We start from the raw sequence: 13,041 nt of genomic DNA on the forward strand, positions 1-13,041 counted from the left end.
TTTATATATATGAATCATCTTCCATTTGGAAAAAAAGTTCAAACCCTTTCTCCTGCATTTTCAAACCTTCCTAACTACTTACAAAAATCACCACCAAAACTGACAGGGAAGAAGGAAAAGGATGTCAATACTTTTGTATTTGATACTGCACAGCCCAACACCAGGCACAACCGTGCTCTGTGTGCATCACATTGCGTTGCTTCTGTCTGATGACTGCATCCAGGGGCGGGACGGACTGCTCTGGTGATGGGGAACAGCCTTCTGCTGCCCAGCAGCTGCAGTTTGTGCTGGATTTTGGCAAATCCAGCAGGGCCTTCACTCATACCCAACACACACACATGCACTTGGGAGGCAGGACATTATTTATCATCTATATTCTACTAGCTTTTAAACGCCTCAGCAGCAATCAGGACACATGGTACTGAGCCGTGTAAGGATGCAGAGCAGCAGAGACCCCACCCTAAAACACCTTCTAATGTAAATACCTCAGACAGATGAGATTTATTTACTTTTCACAATAACTCAGCTGTCGGCTCTGCAGACCAGGCACAGTTCTGTGAATGTGTCTGCACTCTCATAAGAGGTGTCGAACTGCTCCTTCTCCAGTGACTCTCCAACGAGCTTTCCTCCCTCTCAGCAGAACAAGCAAGTACCAGTTTTAAAGGCTTTTTATTTATGCATTTATTTCTTAAACACCGATTTAGATCCGCAGCAATTTCAAATCACCTGGCGGACACGATTGCTTCCAGCTGATCAGCGCTGCGTTTATCCCAGCCGCTGTGTGAAAGTTTGCACATTCCTGGTGCTCGGCTTCTAAAAATACCTTGTAGTCCTACAAGCACAGATAATGTAGTCATCTTAATTAACATTAACTCAATGAATTGCATAAACAACTGCATAATTAAATGTCCAGACTTGATTCTCTCTCATTCATGCTATTAACAGTTTTTCACATGACAAATCGTCCACATCTAAACCATGCTGATAGAATAATATACGTTCTAATTAGACCACTTTATTAAATCAAATTGCGTTGCTCAGTGTGTCTGTGCAGGATGCACGGCCTTCGACGTAAACTGCACAAATGATGATAAAGCCTCTCATTAAAGCACTTCCGATGGTGGGATTTCAAGGAGCGCTATCTAAGAGGTAAGGCCTGTTCTTCCCATTTTGGCTATAAGGAATCCAAGACCACAGAGCACCTCCGAGAAATCACTTGTATTAGTCACCTCGGAGTCAAATGAAAAGAATTTGGCTACTCAAGTCCTGCTCTAGATGACAAAGTTTGATCTAATTAAGCAACTATTATCCATACAACAAACAAAGAAGCATGTGTTCCAGTCGCAGCCCCCATCATTCATCCCCATCCCGGCTGCTCAGCATTCTAGCGGGCGCAAAGGGAAGTACATAGCCTTACAGCTGGGCTATTGTCCGAATGACACATTAGCAGAAGGATTTACAGGCATGTTTGCTTATGAAATAAAGGTTTGCATGTTCAGAAATGCAAATGTTTTCTCTCTGGTACGGGAGCTACACATCACAGAGAAAGCTGCTCCCTGGAAGCTGTGCTTAGCTCAACAACATAGTTAGGGTATCTGTAACTACTACAGTTGGCTTCCTCCCCCCCCCCAAGAAAAAATATTAGGAGAAACATCCATGAGAACTAGAGTGAATACACGGCTACCAGACCCTACAGACAACAGCAACAGGTTGGTATAGCAGCTGCACCGAGGCCCTGAGTATCTCTTCAAAATAGTGGTAGAGCATTGCCATGAAAAGAGGGCACATTTATTAGCTGTTGAGTGAGAATCAACATTTGCCTCTCAGAGGCAAACCCTGGTCCCAGAGACACCCACTACTGTTCTGCTAATGATGGAAATTGGGTGAGGATTTTACTTCAGATTTCACTTCCAAATTTATTTTGAGAAACATTTGAGAACTCTGTGGTGAGTTGAGTTGATCAAGGCAGTTTTTTTTTGTACCCACAACCAGCAAGAAATCTTCTCTGAAAGTCACAGTGCTTTGATCTTATTTTTTTGGCAGCTTGGGTGCTATGTTGGTTTGGAACCACATGAAGCTGAAGATAACACCCATTGTCTTCGGGAAAGTCTCATCATAAGCAAACTTCATGGAGTCTTCTAAAGGTATTTCTACAACTTCAATCAGCTCTCCTTCCTCAGGCTGGCCACCTCCTTCACCAGTTCTCATCTGGTCTGTTACTTCTGCATAAAATAACGTTTGCCTAGAACCTGTCACACCAACTCCAGACCTGGAAAAAAGCAGAGAGGAAAGTTGGTTTTAGATAAAAATATGGTAGCTAGGAACCTGGAAACCTCGATCCTTAACTTGCCTCCCTAAGCAATGCCAAATGTCCTTACCCTCTGTTAATGTAATTGCTTGCAACTTTCATGCTGAAATATCAACACTTTTGAAAACAGCTGCATATGAAATGCTTCTGTCTTCAAATACATTCTGCAACTTTGGGAAAACGTTAGCTTGAGGGAAGATGATAAACTTTTTTTGAAATTGATGAACAGTTGTTACACATATACTTGAAGTCAACAGAAGTTTTTTTCAGTTGATCTTGGTGAGAACAGAACTGCACCAGAGATCTACAAACAACAGAATTAAGCTCCTCAGTGTATCTGTATGCTATTATGCTACATTCGTTTACTTGTTTTTACACAAATATTTAGAGTTTTTACTTAAGAAGATTACGTCCATTCACAGCTGGAGGCCTCTACTCATGGAATAGATAGATACAGGAATAGAAAGGCAGCCTGAGAGTCTTTCTCTATCCTCCCTGAACTTTAGCCTTGACCCAAATGGACCACCATAAGCACGCATGTATCTGAAATAATTCAGTCTCCCTGCTAAATTTATTACAGTGGATTTAGTTATTTTAGATTATGTAGTCTTTCTTCAGTTAGACCACTTGCTGTGCATTATACTTATTTGTTAATCCTCTATTTCCTTTGTACAATTTCATTTAGATATTTTTAAATAAGGGATGAGCACATAATCCACTCATTTAGTCCTTCCAAAAAAAAAAAAAAAATCACATTGTAATTGCAGCTTCCTCATTTTGTATAATTACAAGTGACTTCTCATATTAAAGATGGATCCAAGGTTCACTGAAGCTATCAATCAGGCCTTAGAGAAATCTGAAAAATTAGCCTCTAAATTATTACACACTCTGAGGATTCTAAGATTTGTAGCAATGTTATAATCCTAAAGTGTGCATCCACGCTTACCCAATCGAATGAAGAATGAAGGCTGATATGTAATTTCTTTTATTCTGGGCTCATCACTATAGTTCAGTGTTTGTAGTACTTTTTTGATACACACTCTCTGCCCTGCGCCATGCTCCCTTTCCCCTGCTCTTAGGGGAAGCTGCCTGGGAAAGCAATGCTATCTATCAGCTGTGCTGCCACTCATCCTGCCACGACCAAAGACCTGACGGCACAAACTGCAGTCTCTGAAAGCAGCAGGAGTTGCACACTGGGCCCACCATGCTGGCTTAATTGTCCTAACCTCAGTACAAAAGTAAGGTAGACTCATCTTTCCTCAAGTTGCTATCAGCAACCAGCTGCCAGCAGTTGGAATGCCATTTTTTATGCTGATGTGCGATCGGTCCTCTCTGCTGTTGGGGTGACGGCACACTTTACCACATTCTCCTCGTGTTAAAACAACGCATTTTCTTGCTATTATCAAGCAGTAATATATAATATTAAAGAGCAACACTGGAAATACCGATGAGGAGCAGACAGATCCCTTTCAGAGCTCATCACTGCTGGCCATTTACGCTCTGGTCATTCAGTGAGCGATCTGTCCCAGCTTATTCACCTTGTTATCTGCCACTGGCTGCTGAACCATGTGCTGCCCATTCCTCACTACTGGAGTTCTGCCCATGCAAGGAGCCTCACTGACAGTACATATTTTGATGAAATAGTACAGTGCTTGCTCACTTTTTGGCTCTTTTCCTTCTTTTCTTGTGTGAGAAGTCAGAAAGGATTTTATTTTTCTTAATCAACTGGAGAGCCAGATCTGTTTTCCTTTCTATACAGCAATACTTTTTCTTCTATTGTTTCTGCAAGAATTGCATTTTTAGTAGTAAAATAAACATAGGAAGCCTGGGGTTCAGCAATTGTTCTTTGGTAACTGATACTAAGAAATAAAAAGCAAATGTTAATTTATACTGCAAAATTTCCAACACAGAGAATGCAGCTTGCTAGTCTCTACAGGTACTACAAAAAAGGACAGGACTGTGCAAAATACATTTAATGTTACATTATTTCTGCTAAGTGTCAAATCTGAACTTCATCTGGGGTGCCCCACCTGGAGAATGAAGATGCTCTTAAATGGACTTATGCCCACGTCCACTTGATATTAGGCAAAGGCTATATACAAAAAACAGAGACTTTATTGAAGAAGCCCTTCTATCAGAACTTTCTAGCTTGAATATTTACAGTATAATCTCCTGCTATACCACCTGTGACAATTTACTTAGGAAATAGCTGCAGCTGTGGAAATCACAGGAGTTCACTTGCCACACATCTTTTCTTTAAAGTAAAAGACAAATGCTTGCTGTGTGGCTATACCTTAAGACTCAGTTTCTTGTCACTCTAGCTCAGACAGCACCAAGTGATTTCCATATGCTGTTATTTCATCGTGTTATTTACTTATATGACACTTATAATAAATCAGCATTTCTTTTCTTATGGACTGGACACACCAAGTGTGGCTACTGTACTGAATACACTTTCAAAGATGAAAGCACTGGACATCAAAGTCTTTCTTTGTTACGATACCCAGAGTTATAGTCGGTTCAAGTGGGGTTTCTCCATGCATGCTGGCATATCATTTGCCATGGAAATCAATGAAAAATTTGCAATAATACATAATCAAGACAGGACACAGCCACATGTTCATCCTTTCTATTTGATTACCTACCTTCTTCTGGCACAACTTTGCTGTGTGTTATGCATTAGAGGCTAGTAAGAACTTCAAATGAGCTTTGAATAAAATCAAAGAGTGCTGGTATTAATATTCATGCTATTCTATTCTACTTTTGCCCCAGAACAGCACACTTGACATTTCTAAGACTACTTATAATCCCCTCACTATTTAGATCGGTAACTTTGGAGACTGGTGTCTTACATTATTTATGCACATATTCACTGCATTTGCCGTCTAACTACATGACTAGTTCAACCTCTTTAGTAATAGGTTGACACAGGAACATCCTGTAATGCATTAAAAAAAGACCTTTCTATTTAATATTTCTTAATCTAAATACCTTGGCTTACTCTGCTACTTTTTGCATGGACCTATGTGGAATGCCCTTTACTAAATATTCTCCAATATTGCCTACTGCTGTCTTTCACATTTCCAGACCCTTAGGTATTTCTAGATTCTGCCTGTCCTTAGAAAATTGTCAAAAACAACAACAAAAACCAAACCCCAGTGCTACTGCCAATCCATTTGTCTTAGTACCTTTGGTTTTTATAGAAATGAAAAGTTAGCAGATCTGTTGCTTTGAAGCCAATCTAAGTCTCCATCTGGATGAAGTAATAACGTGTTTTAAAATATACTTTTGAAAATGTGTATACATTTCAGCAGAGGGAGGAAGAGAGGGGAGTGAGAGAAAGTGAGTCTGCCTGCTAAAGAGGCAACAGGCTACAATTATGTTTTCAGTATGCTTTCAGGTTTATCTGCCATGAGAAACTTCCTACGCTTTTGCACAATTATTTGCACTTTCTGAGCCCTTTGTTTAAGGAACGCTGATGTGCCTTTATTCATGTTTTCATTACTTCTGCTTACTGCTACCTTCTTCCTCTACCCTGAGTCTGTGACATATGTTTTTCTTTTCCCTAGTATTTCACACTACAAATAAAATGCTTTTGGTCTAAAATGAGTCACCTATTAACAGATTACAACTATATTCATTAGCTTTGCATCTGTGAAAATCACAGGGGTCAGCACACATGGACCGCAAGTGATGAGTTTCACCCTGGGAAAACCACCCCCTGACGAAGGTGTCCCCCCTTCCAGCACACTGGGACCTGCTCTGGGGGAGGGCAAGCAGGGTCTGAACTCGCCGCACTGCCCCACAGCAGGACTTCAAGCTTCAGCCTCACTCCGCAGGCATAGCACCGAGCTGCCCGGATCAGGCATGGCATGGCTCGTACTGACCCAGACCTACCTCACCTGGCTTGACTCGGCTCGCTGTTCCAGATGTATTTTGATGTGCCTGCCTCTCATTTACCACTGTGGGACAAATGCAAATGATCTATACAAAACACAGCTCTGATTTACTCCTCCCTTTCTCATGAGGATACTCTGAGAAGCTCGTAGTTATTTCAATTAACAGCTACGTGGCTGACAGAGACTCTTTGTCAAATCATTAGGGCTTAAGGTCACAAACCCTGTAACCTCGACAGATAGACTTAAAATTAAAATCTTTAGCAATAAACTTTAAGCATTGCTTCAAAGATGGTAAGAAACCTCTACTACCTTTGACAGTAGCAAGTCTAAGAATGTAAGCACATCAAACTGAGGATACCAAAGCCGTATGGTTTTCATCACAACAGTAACTTCAATTTAGGTTTAACGCACCAAACCAGACTGTGTGCTGCTGTTCCACATTTCACTTTAATAAAATACCCAAATACTGGGATCAAATCATGCTTATGAAACTGTGGGCAATACACTTGTAGGCAAGAGCACAACAGAGATGCAGTTCTGCAAAGTGCTTTTCCTCACCTCCTGCCCAGGGGTGGGACTGGCTGGCAGGACAAGGCTGTAAGGAGGGTGTTTTATCTCTACTTCCCTCTTAGACCAGGGAAACACAAGAGGCAGATTGTCACTGCAATCTGGCTTTGAAGCACAGCAATAGCAGCTATCACAAAGTCTTTGTTTAGCTTTTCCCTTTCATCAAATAGATGAGGAAATATGCAGCACCTGAACCAGAGCTCACAACACAGGACTTTTCATTCCTCAAGTCTAAGTTCATAAGCATAAAATATATAATTTGATTAGAGTTGGGTGGCAGAATCATAGTGCTTTAAAAAAAAATGTTTAGAAGTTCCCACAAGCTACAAGAGATTGAGTCCACCTCCTATGAGTGCCTATGCTCATTAACAAAGAGTTTCAGCTTCAAATTCTTGTGTACACACACATGCACATTTGTAAGCAGGGTCAAAATTCAAAGTGTGTACTCCAGTATAACTTCCCCTTTTCTCATGTCCAGGTACTCATTTATGCAAATCAAATTTTACATTCAATATTTTAATGTGAAGGAACAGACAAACATCTACGGCAAAATAAACAGGATTCATACTGTGCTCCTCTGCTGAAATGTGGGGAACAAATAAACTAAATTGTGATTGGGAAGATGTGTTAGTTAAACTCAGATTTCTGACAGACAGTAATTAAAAGTTAAATCTCTCATCTTTTAATATTTAATAAATTATATAAAACTAGTTTTATGTGCTCCTATTAACATAGAAATACATTTTTTGGTTTTAATATCACGTAGTAAATGTGAAAACCCTTAATGCAATATATCTATTTATAAAATGTTAACTCTTTGGATGCAGTATTTGGATATATGGTGAATTCATAGTTCAAGTTTACATATAAATGTGACACAAATCTCTGATCAAGATCTATTTAGGTATGCCCCATGTAAACTGATGAACATTGACATCCAGCTCCTATTGTCACTTCTTAGGACCTTTGTACAGTTCTGACATTATAAGCAGCAGGTGCAGGGAAAAAGCAGAGAAGTAATTAACATAAAATTATATTACATTATGCCATCACCCAACAGGTGTACTAGCAGGTGATCTTTCTAATTATAATGCACTCCAGCATTTTGAAGGCCGTTATTCTTTCTACATAATAACCTGTGAATACAAACCATTTTTACCTCATTGCACAGGGACTAATAGCCGTAGCACGGTAATTGGAACATCCAATATTAATTCTGTGAATACCCTCCTTTGTTGTGTACTTTTGGAAAAAATTCAAATGTAGGAAGATTAAAGTAAGTACCTATGTTAATATAGGTAGGCCCTTAAACTAATCCATCTGAATTTTTTACAGCAGGGCTGGGAACCTGCAGATCCTATTGTATCCAATTCATATCCCAAGATTTTGTACAACCACTGAGAGAAAATGAAGATGGGATGAAGAGGAAAGGAAGATGAACCAGAAGCTCTAAGTAACCTTTTTCCTGATGATCTAACATATTATCAAGGTCCAAATAATTTTTAAAATACTCCTCAAGATGACCAAACATTTTGAGAACTAGAAGAAAATACTGTAAGTATTATTATAACAACATATTTAGTAATAACAACAACAACAACATATTTATCTGTCTCTGTCTTGTAATGAAACAAGTCCCAAGGAAGATAGCTGGAAATATTTCAACATAAGAAACTAACTCAAAGCTAAATTCCACATGGGATTCAAACCAAAAACTGCTGGGATACGATGACAGAAAGAAAATTTGTTTTATCTGATACACGAGTAAGGCTAGTTCACTTTCAAATTTTTGCTTTTAAGAAACCAAAACCGTATGAAAGCTCACAGATTCATTTTAGAGCTTTTAAAAATGAATAATTTCACTGACAACCATTTTCACAAAGCCCCAGTTTACAGTTACACAGCAGAATTAGCACCTACCATCCATTCAATTTTTGACTTGAAGCCATACACATAGCTGACTAGAACTCAACACAACGCTAGGTGTCAAAACTATCACGATGGAAAATGAAGTCTCCAAAAGTGGATTAGTTGCTGACAGAAAAAAAAAAAAAAAAAAAAAGATTACTGTAGTGGCAAAATAAGGCTACCTATTTTGTGCCAGTCACAAATGTAGCAATTTTTGTAGCCATGCTGAGAAGAGGAAACTTATCACAAGGGTGAAAACTATAACATATTTTTCAGAATGATTCCTGCCTCCATCTACAGAGGTGAACCACGTACATTGAAATCCAGTTTCTGGCTGGTGTAATTCCATCATAAGATCAGATGTTTCTGATTTTCAAAAATACAAGTCCTTTGATTTCCTGCAGTCAAGCCCCTCTTAATATATTTGTCATTCTTATGCTCTGCTTCCAGTCCAGTCTCCTTCGTTCAGCCACAGCATGCTGTGTCCTTGTTGTTGGAACAATTTGTTCCAAAGACTCTTGCTCAAATAGTGTAAATTCTCAATTCCTGGCTTTCTCACCGACTCCAGCTACTCTGTGGATCATTCAAGGTAATTATGTTTCTGCTTAATTCAGTGCCTGACTTCTATCTGATTAGTATCATGTCACAGGAGCTTTGACAGAGCTTAAAAATGGAGTCCAATAGCTCATTTGTAAATGCTTTTGAAATATCTGTAGCAGTATAGAAAACTTTTTCAGTTAGCTGAGAAACTTTAATAATAATAATAATAATAATAATAATAACAACAACAACAATAACAATAACAATAATAATAAATCCTCTAAAAACACTACTGCAGACCCTGGTAATAAATATGAAGAAAATGCTATTTTCAGATTACCTTCAGTCTTTACTGCACCCAATTCTTGAGAACTGAGAGAAGTTCTGCTTAAAGTTTAGGAACTTTCCACATGTCTTTAAACGAATTCCTCTCCACCACAACGATTGTACTTTTCCTGAGTCCATTTCCTTTTCAGTCCATGTTCTTTCCCTGCATTGTCGCTTCATCTCTTCTTCTCATTTATAATTGAGGAACTTCTATTCCATTTTTCCCCCTAGTCTAAGTTCTCCCCATGCACTGTCCATGTCCCTCCCCTTTTCCATCCATTAGCCACAGAAGTGTATTTACTGTTCTGGCCAAAACTGCTTCTCCCTTTACATTTGTTGTGTCTTCTGCTTTCCATATCCTTCTGCCAGGTCTGCTTTTATTCAAGTCAGGCAATTTCCTTCTCATTACCAGGATTCTAGAAATGGGTGTCATTAGGCATACAGGACAACTCCTTGCTTTCAGAGCAAAGGATGTATCACAGAAGCTCCTGCGTGTATGAAAGCCTTCTCACTGCATGCAATTCTCAGCTTTTATCTACAAAAATCTAATAGACTTAACTCGGTAATTCTGCATTATATTTTATCAATATTCGCAGTGTGGCATTTTTTGCATCGAGAAAAGAACAGCTAACAGATTTGTAAAGAATGTATGATATGCAGTCAAATAATTCCAGCTACAGTAGGATAACAGCTCTTGTGGGTAGGAGTATCAATACAAACAATATAACTTCCATTTCTTAAGGCTTTGGATTTTATTTAACATGACTGTTTCATTAAGAAGCTAGAAAATCATGATATAGTTAGAAATTGAAGAAACTGTGAAATTGGTGTAAATCTAGAATGAAAATGGTACTCATGGAGTGGGTATCACTGCTCAATTGGAAACACACACCAAAACAAATTCCACTGTGCATCATCCTCAATTCAGTATGAATCAGTATTTTGTTTTAGGACTTGCATGTTGGAAGAGTGACTGCAGGTAGCAAAGCTGGGATGTGTTATTTGTGAGAAGCTAGAGAATAATATTGAAATTCAAAATCATCCCAACAACTTGGAGAATTGGTCTGAAAAAATGGGATGCAATTCAGTAAAGACAAGTTAAAGGTCTGGTGTGCAGGCAGGAGTAACAAAAGCACACAGAGAGCCCTGCATTCAAAGAATGACAGTCCAGTACTTCTGCAGAAAATAGTTTTGAAATAAGAGAGGCATTATGGACCAAAGTCAACAACATAATGGAACTGCAAGAGACATCTTACTACAGCATAGAAACAAAATCATCTGTACGACTAGGGAAATAATGGTTGCACTCAATCTGAAACTGGTATAGCCTCTATTAAAATACTGTGCTCCACTTTGGGCACTATGTACTTAAGAAAGATGCAGACCAGATGGAGAGAAGGCAGAGGACAGCAGAAGGAATGATCAGACATCAAAAAAACATAGTCTATAAAGAAGCTTAAATCAACTAAGATAGCTTTTCATAGACAAAAATAGAATCAAGAGGAGACCTGTTCAAATAAATGCACGGAAGGTGCAGAAGTACTTCATATCCACTGGGAACAGGGTAATAAATCACAGACTTGAAATGAAGAACAGGAAATTCAGACAAGATATGCGGAAAAACTTGCTTATGGCAGGGACAGTTAGCCACTTCGAACAGAATGCTTGCAGAGGCTATGAAATGATTAGATTTTAGGGAAAGCACAGACGCACATTTGTCAGAAATTATTTAAATCCTGATCTTTGGAAGAGGAGCAGTCTAGACAAGATCCTCCCAAAATTCCTTCCAATTGCATTTGCTAAGGCTTTTCTCTGACCTGCTGCAGTGGAACAATTAATAATATAGAGCTACTATTACACAGATCACTGGGATAACAGATAAAAATAGAAGAATTGCATGATGCATTTTAACTATTAATGACATGCATGGGGCACTAATGTAACACCAGCATAAACCATTTGTAAAAACCTGTTACACTTCGAAAAAGCTCCGAAATTCTTATATGTACCATAGCAATTATGGAAAAAAAAAAAGTATTCAGCAGAGTCTAGGGGGACCAATTATTTCCTCTCTTTGCATCAAATTCAAGTATCAAACAGATACCAGTCTTTGGCTGAAGGAAAAATAACAGGATATTGCTAATGGAGAGACCATAACATTTAGAATCAAATTTTAATACAGAACACAGTAAGTCCAATAAAGAAACTGAAAAAAATCATTTTTGATGATTCAACCTTTCACATTAATCTGAAAAAGTAAATACTATACAGAGCCTTTTGACTTCTGCATGGATCTCTGTGGGCAGAAAGCTGTGCCCAGATAGACAAAGCAGGACCAGGGGATTAACATATTAAGCATCCTTTGCATGGGTTTCAACAGAGAAAACTCCAGTTGTACGCTCTCTTTGCAAGTCTCAGTGCAATTAAAAAAAAGTCAACCTATAAGATTAAAAGCCACTTACCAATCCAAAATGTGTGCTATTTTAGCAAGCTGAGAATCATTATTGTTGAGTTAAACTTCTATACTGACAGCTACAGAAATTATATTCTACTCTTCCTATTCTGTAGGTATGTGTATATATCTGTATGCTACAGCCCATCAGTGTCACCCAACATATGAAATGCTACAGACAGCTTTTCCTCAGAAATCTGGAAGGCACTTTTTCTTTCAGCAGAACAAACCCTCAATCTAGTTTCAAGGAGTTGTAAGAGACAGCTCCTGTGATTCACCCCTCCCCTCAACAGAAGCACTGCTCGTTAATCCAGCAGGAAATAACATTTGCCAGGATTGACAGCTGTGGATTTGTATTCAATTCCCAAATTAAAAACCAATGACAGGGCCTAGTTCAATGGAGATGTCAAGCAAAACGAAGAAAGTAAAAAACCTGCTGCTTTCTCTGTAAAATACAAAGATACATACATTTTTGATAGCAGTACTGAAAGCTGGGAAGGAGATATAACAGGATTAAAGCTGCATGCAAAGTTTCTCCTGAGCTTTTTTTTTTTTTTCTTTTCTTTCCTTTTTTTAAGTAACTCATATTTTTGTAATTTTCCTCTTACTCCTAATACAGATTTTAAAACACGTTCAAATCTATTTCAATAGCTATTTAAAATACTGCAGCAAATATTATGTAAAAAACTCCACAGTCAAATCAGCAAAATCTTAATATATAACATTAATTACCATTCAATTAGAAGGAGCATTAATTATGCCCTAAATATATGAAGAGACCAAATGGCACAAGTTCTCATATTTCATATTAATAGAATGTAAGAGCCCATCACGAGCAACTTATACCAGCGCAGTAAGAATCAGAGGTAGAACAAGCCTGGCACAGAGAAGCCAGGCAGTTTTCTAGTGCTGTAACAAACTGCTCTTAAGAGCCCAATGCTACTTCTGTCCAGTTCTAACAGCCTTTGGAATAAATCACAATAGTTGAATTCTTACTTGGAATTCCATTCTGTAATTATCAGTTTTTCATTCCTAAATTC

General features: G+C 38.5%; 1 protein-coding gene across 1 annotated transcript in view; it reads right to left on the bottom strand.

Moving 5' to 3' along the window:
- Window positions 1-757: 757 nt before the first annotated feature.
- The window catches only part of NUDT14 (nudix hydrolase 14), a 60,285-nt gene continuing 48,001 nt past the window's right edge, over window positions 758-13,041 (bottom strand). The window contains exon 5 of the mRNA XM_084287504.1: window positions 758-2,269. Coding sequence (XP_084143630.1) covers window positions 2,029-2,269 — 241 coding nt within the window. The 3' untranslated portion in view covers window positions 758-2,028. The remainder of the gene's footprint in view (window positions 2,270-13,041) is intronic.

This window comes from Netta rufina (assembly GCF_964035555.1).
Source record: "Netta rufina genome assembly, chromosome: 5".
Taxonomy (NCBI): domain Eukaryota; kingdom Metazoa; phylum Chordata; class Aves; order Anseriformes; family Anatidae; genus Netta; species Netta rufina.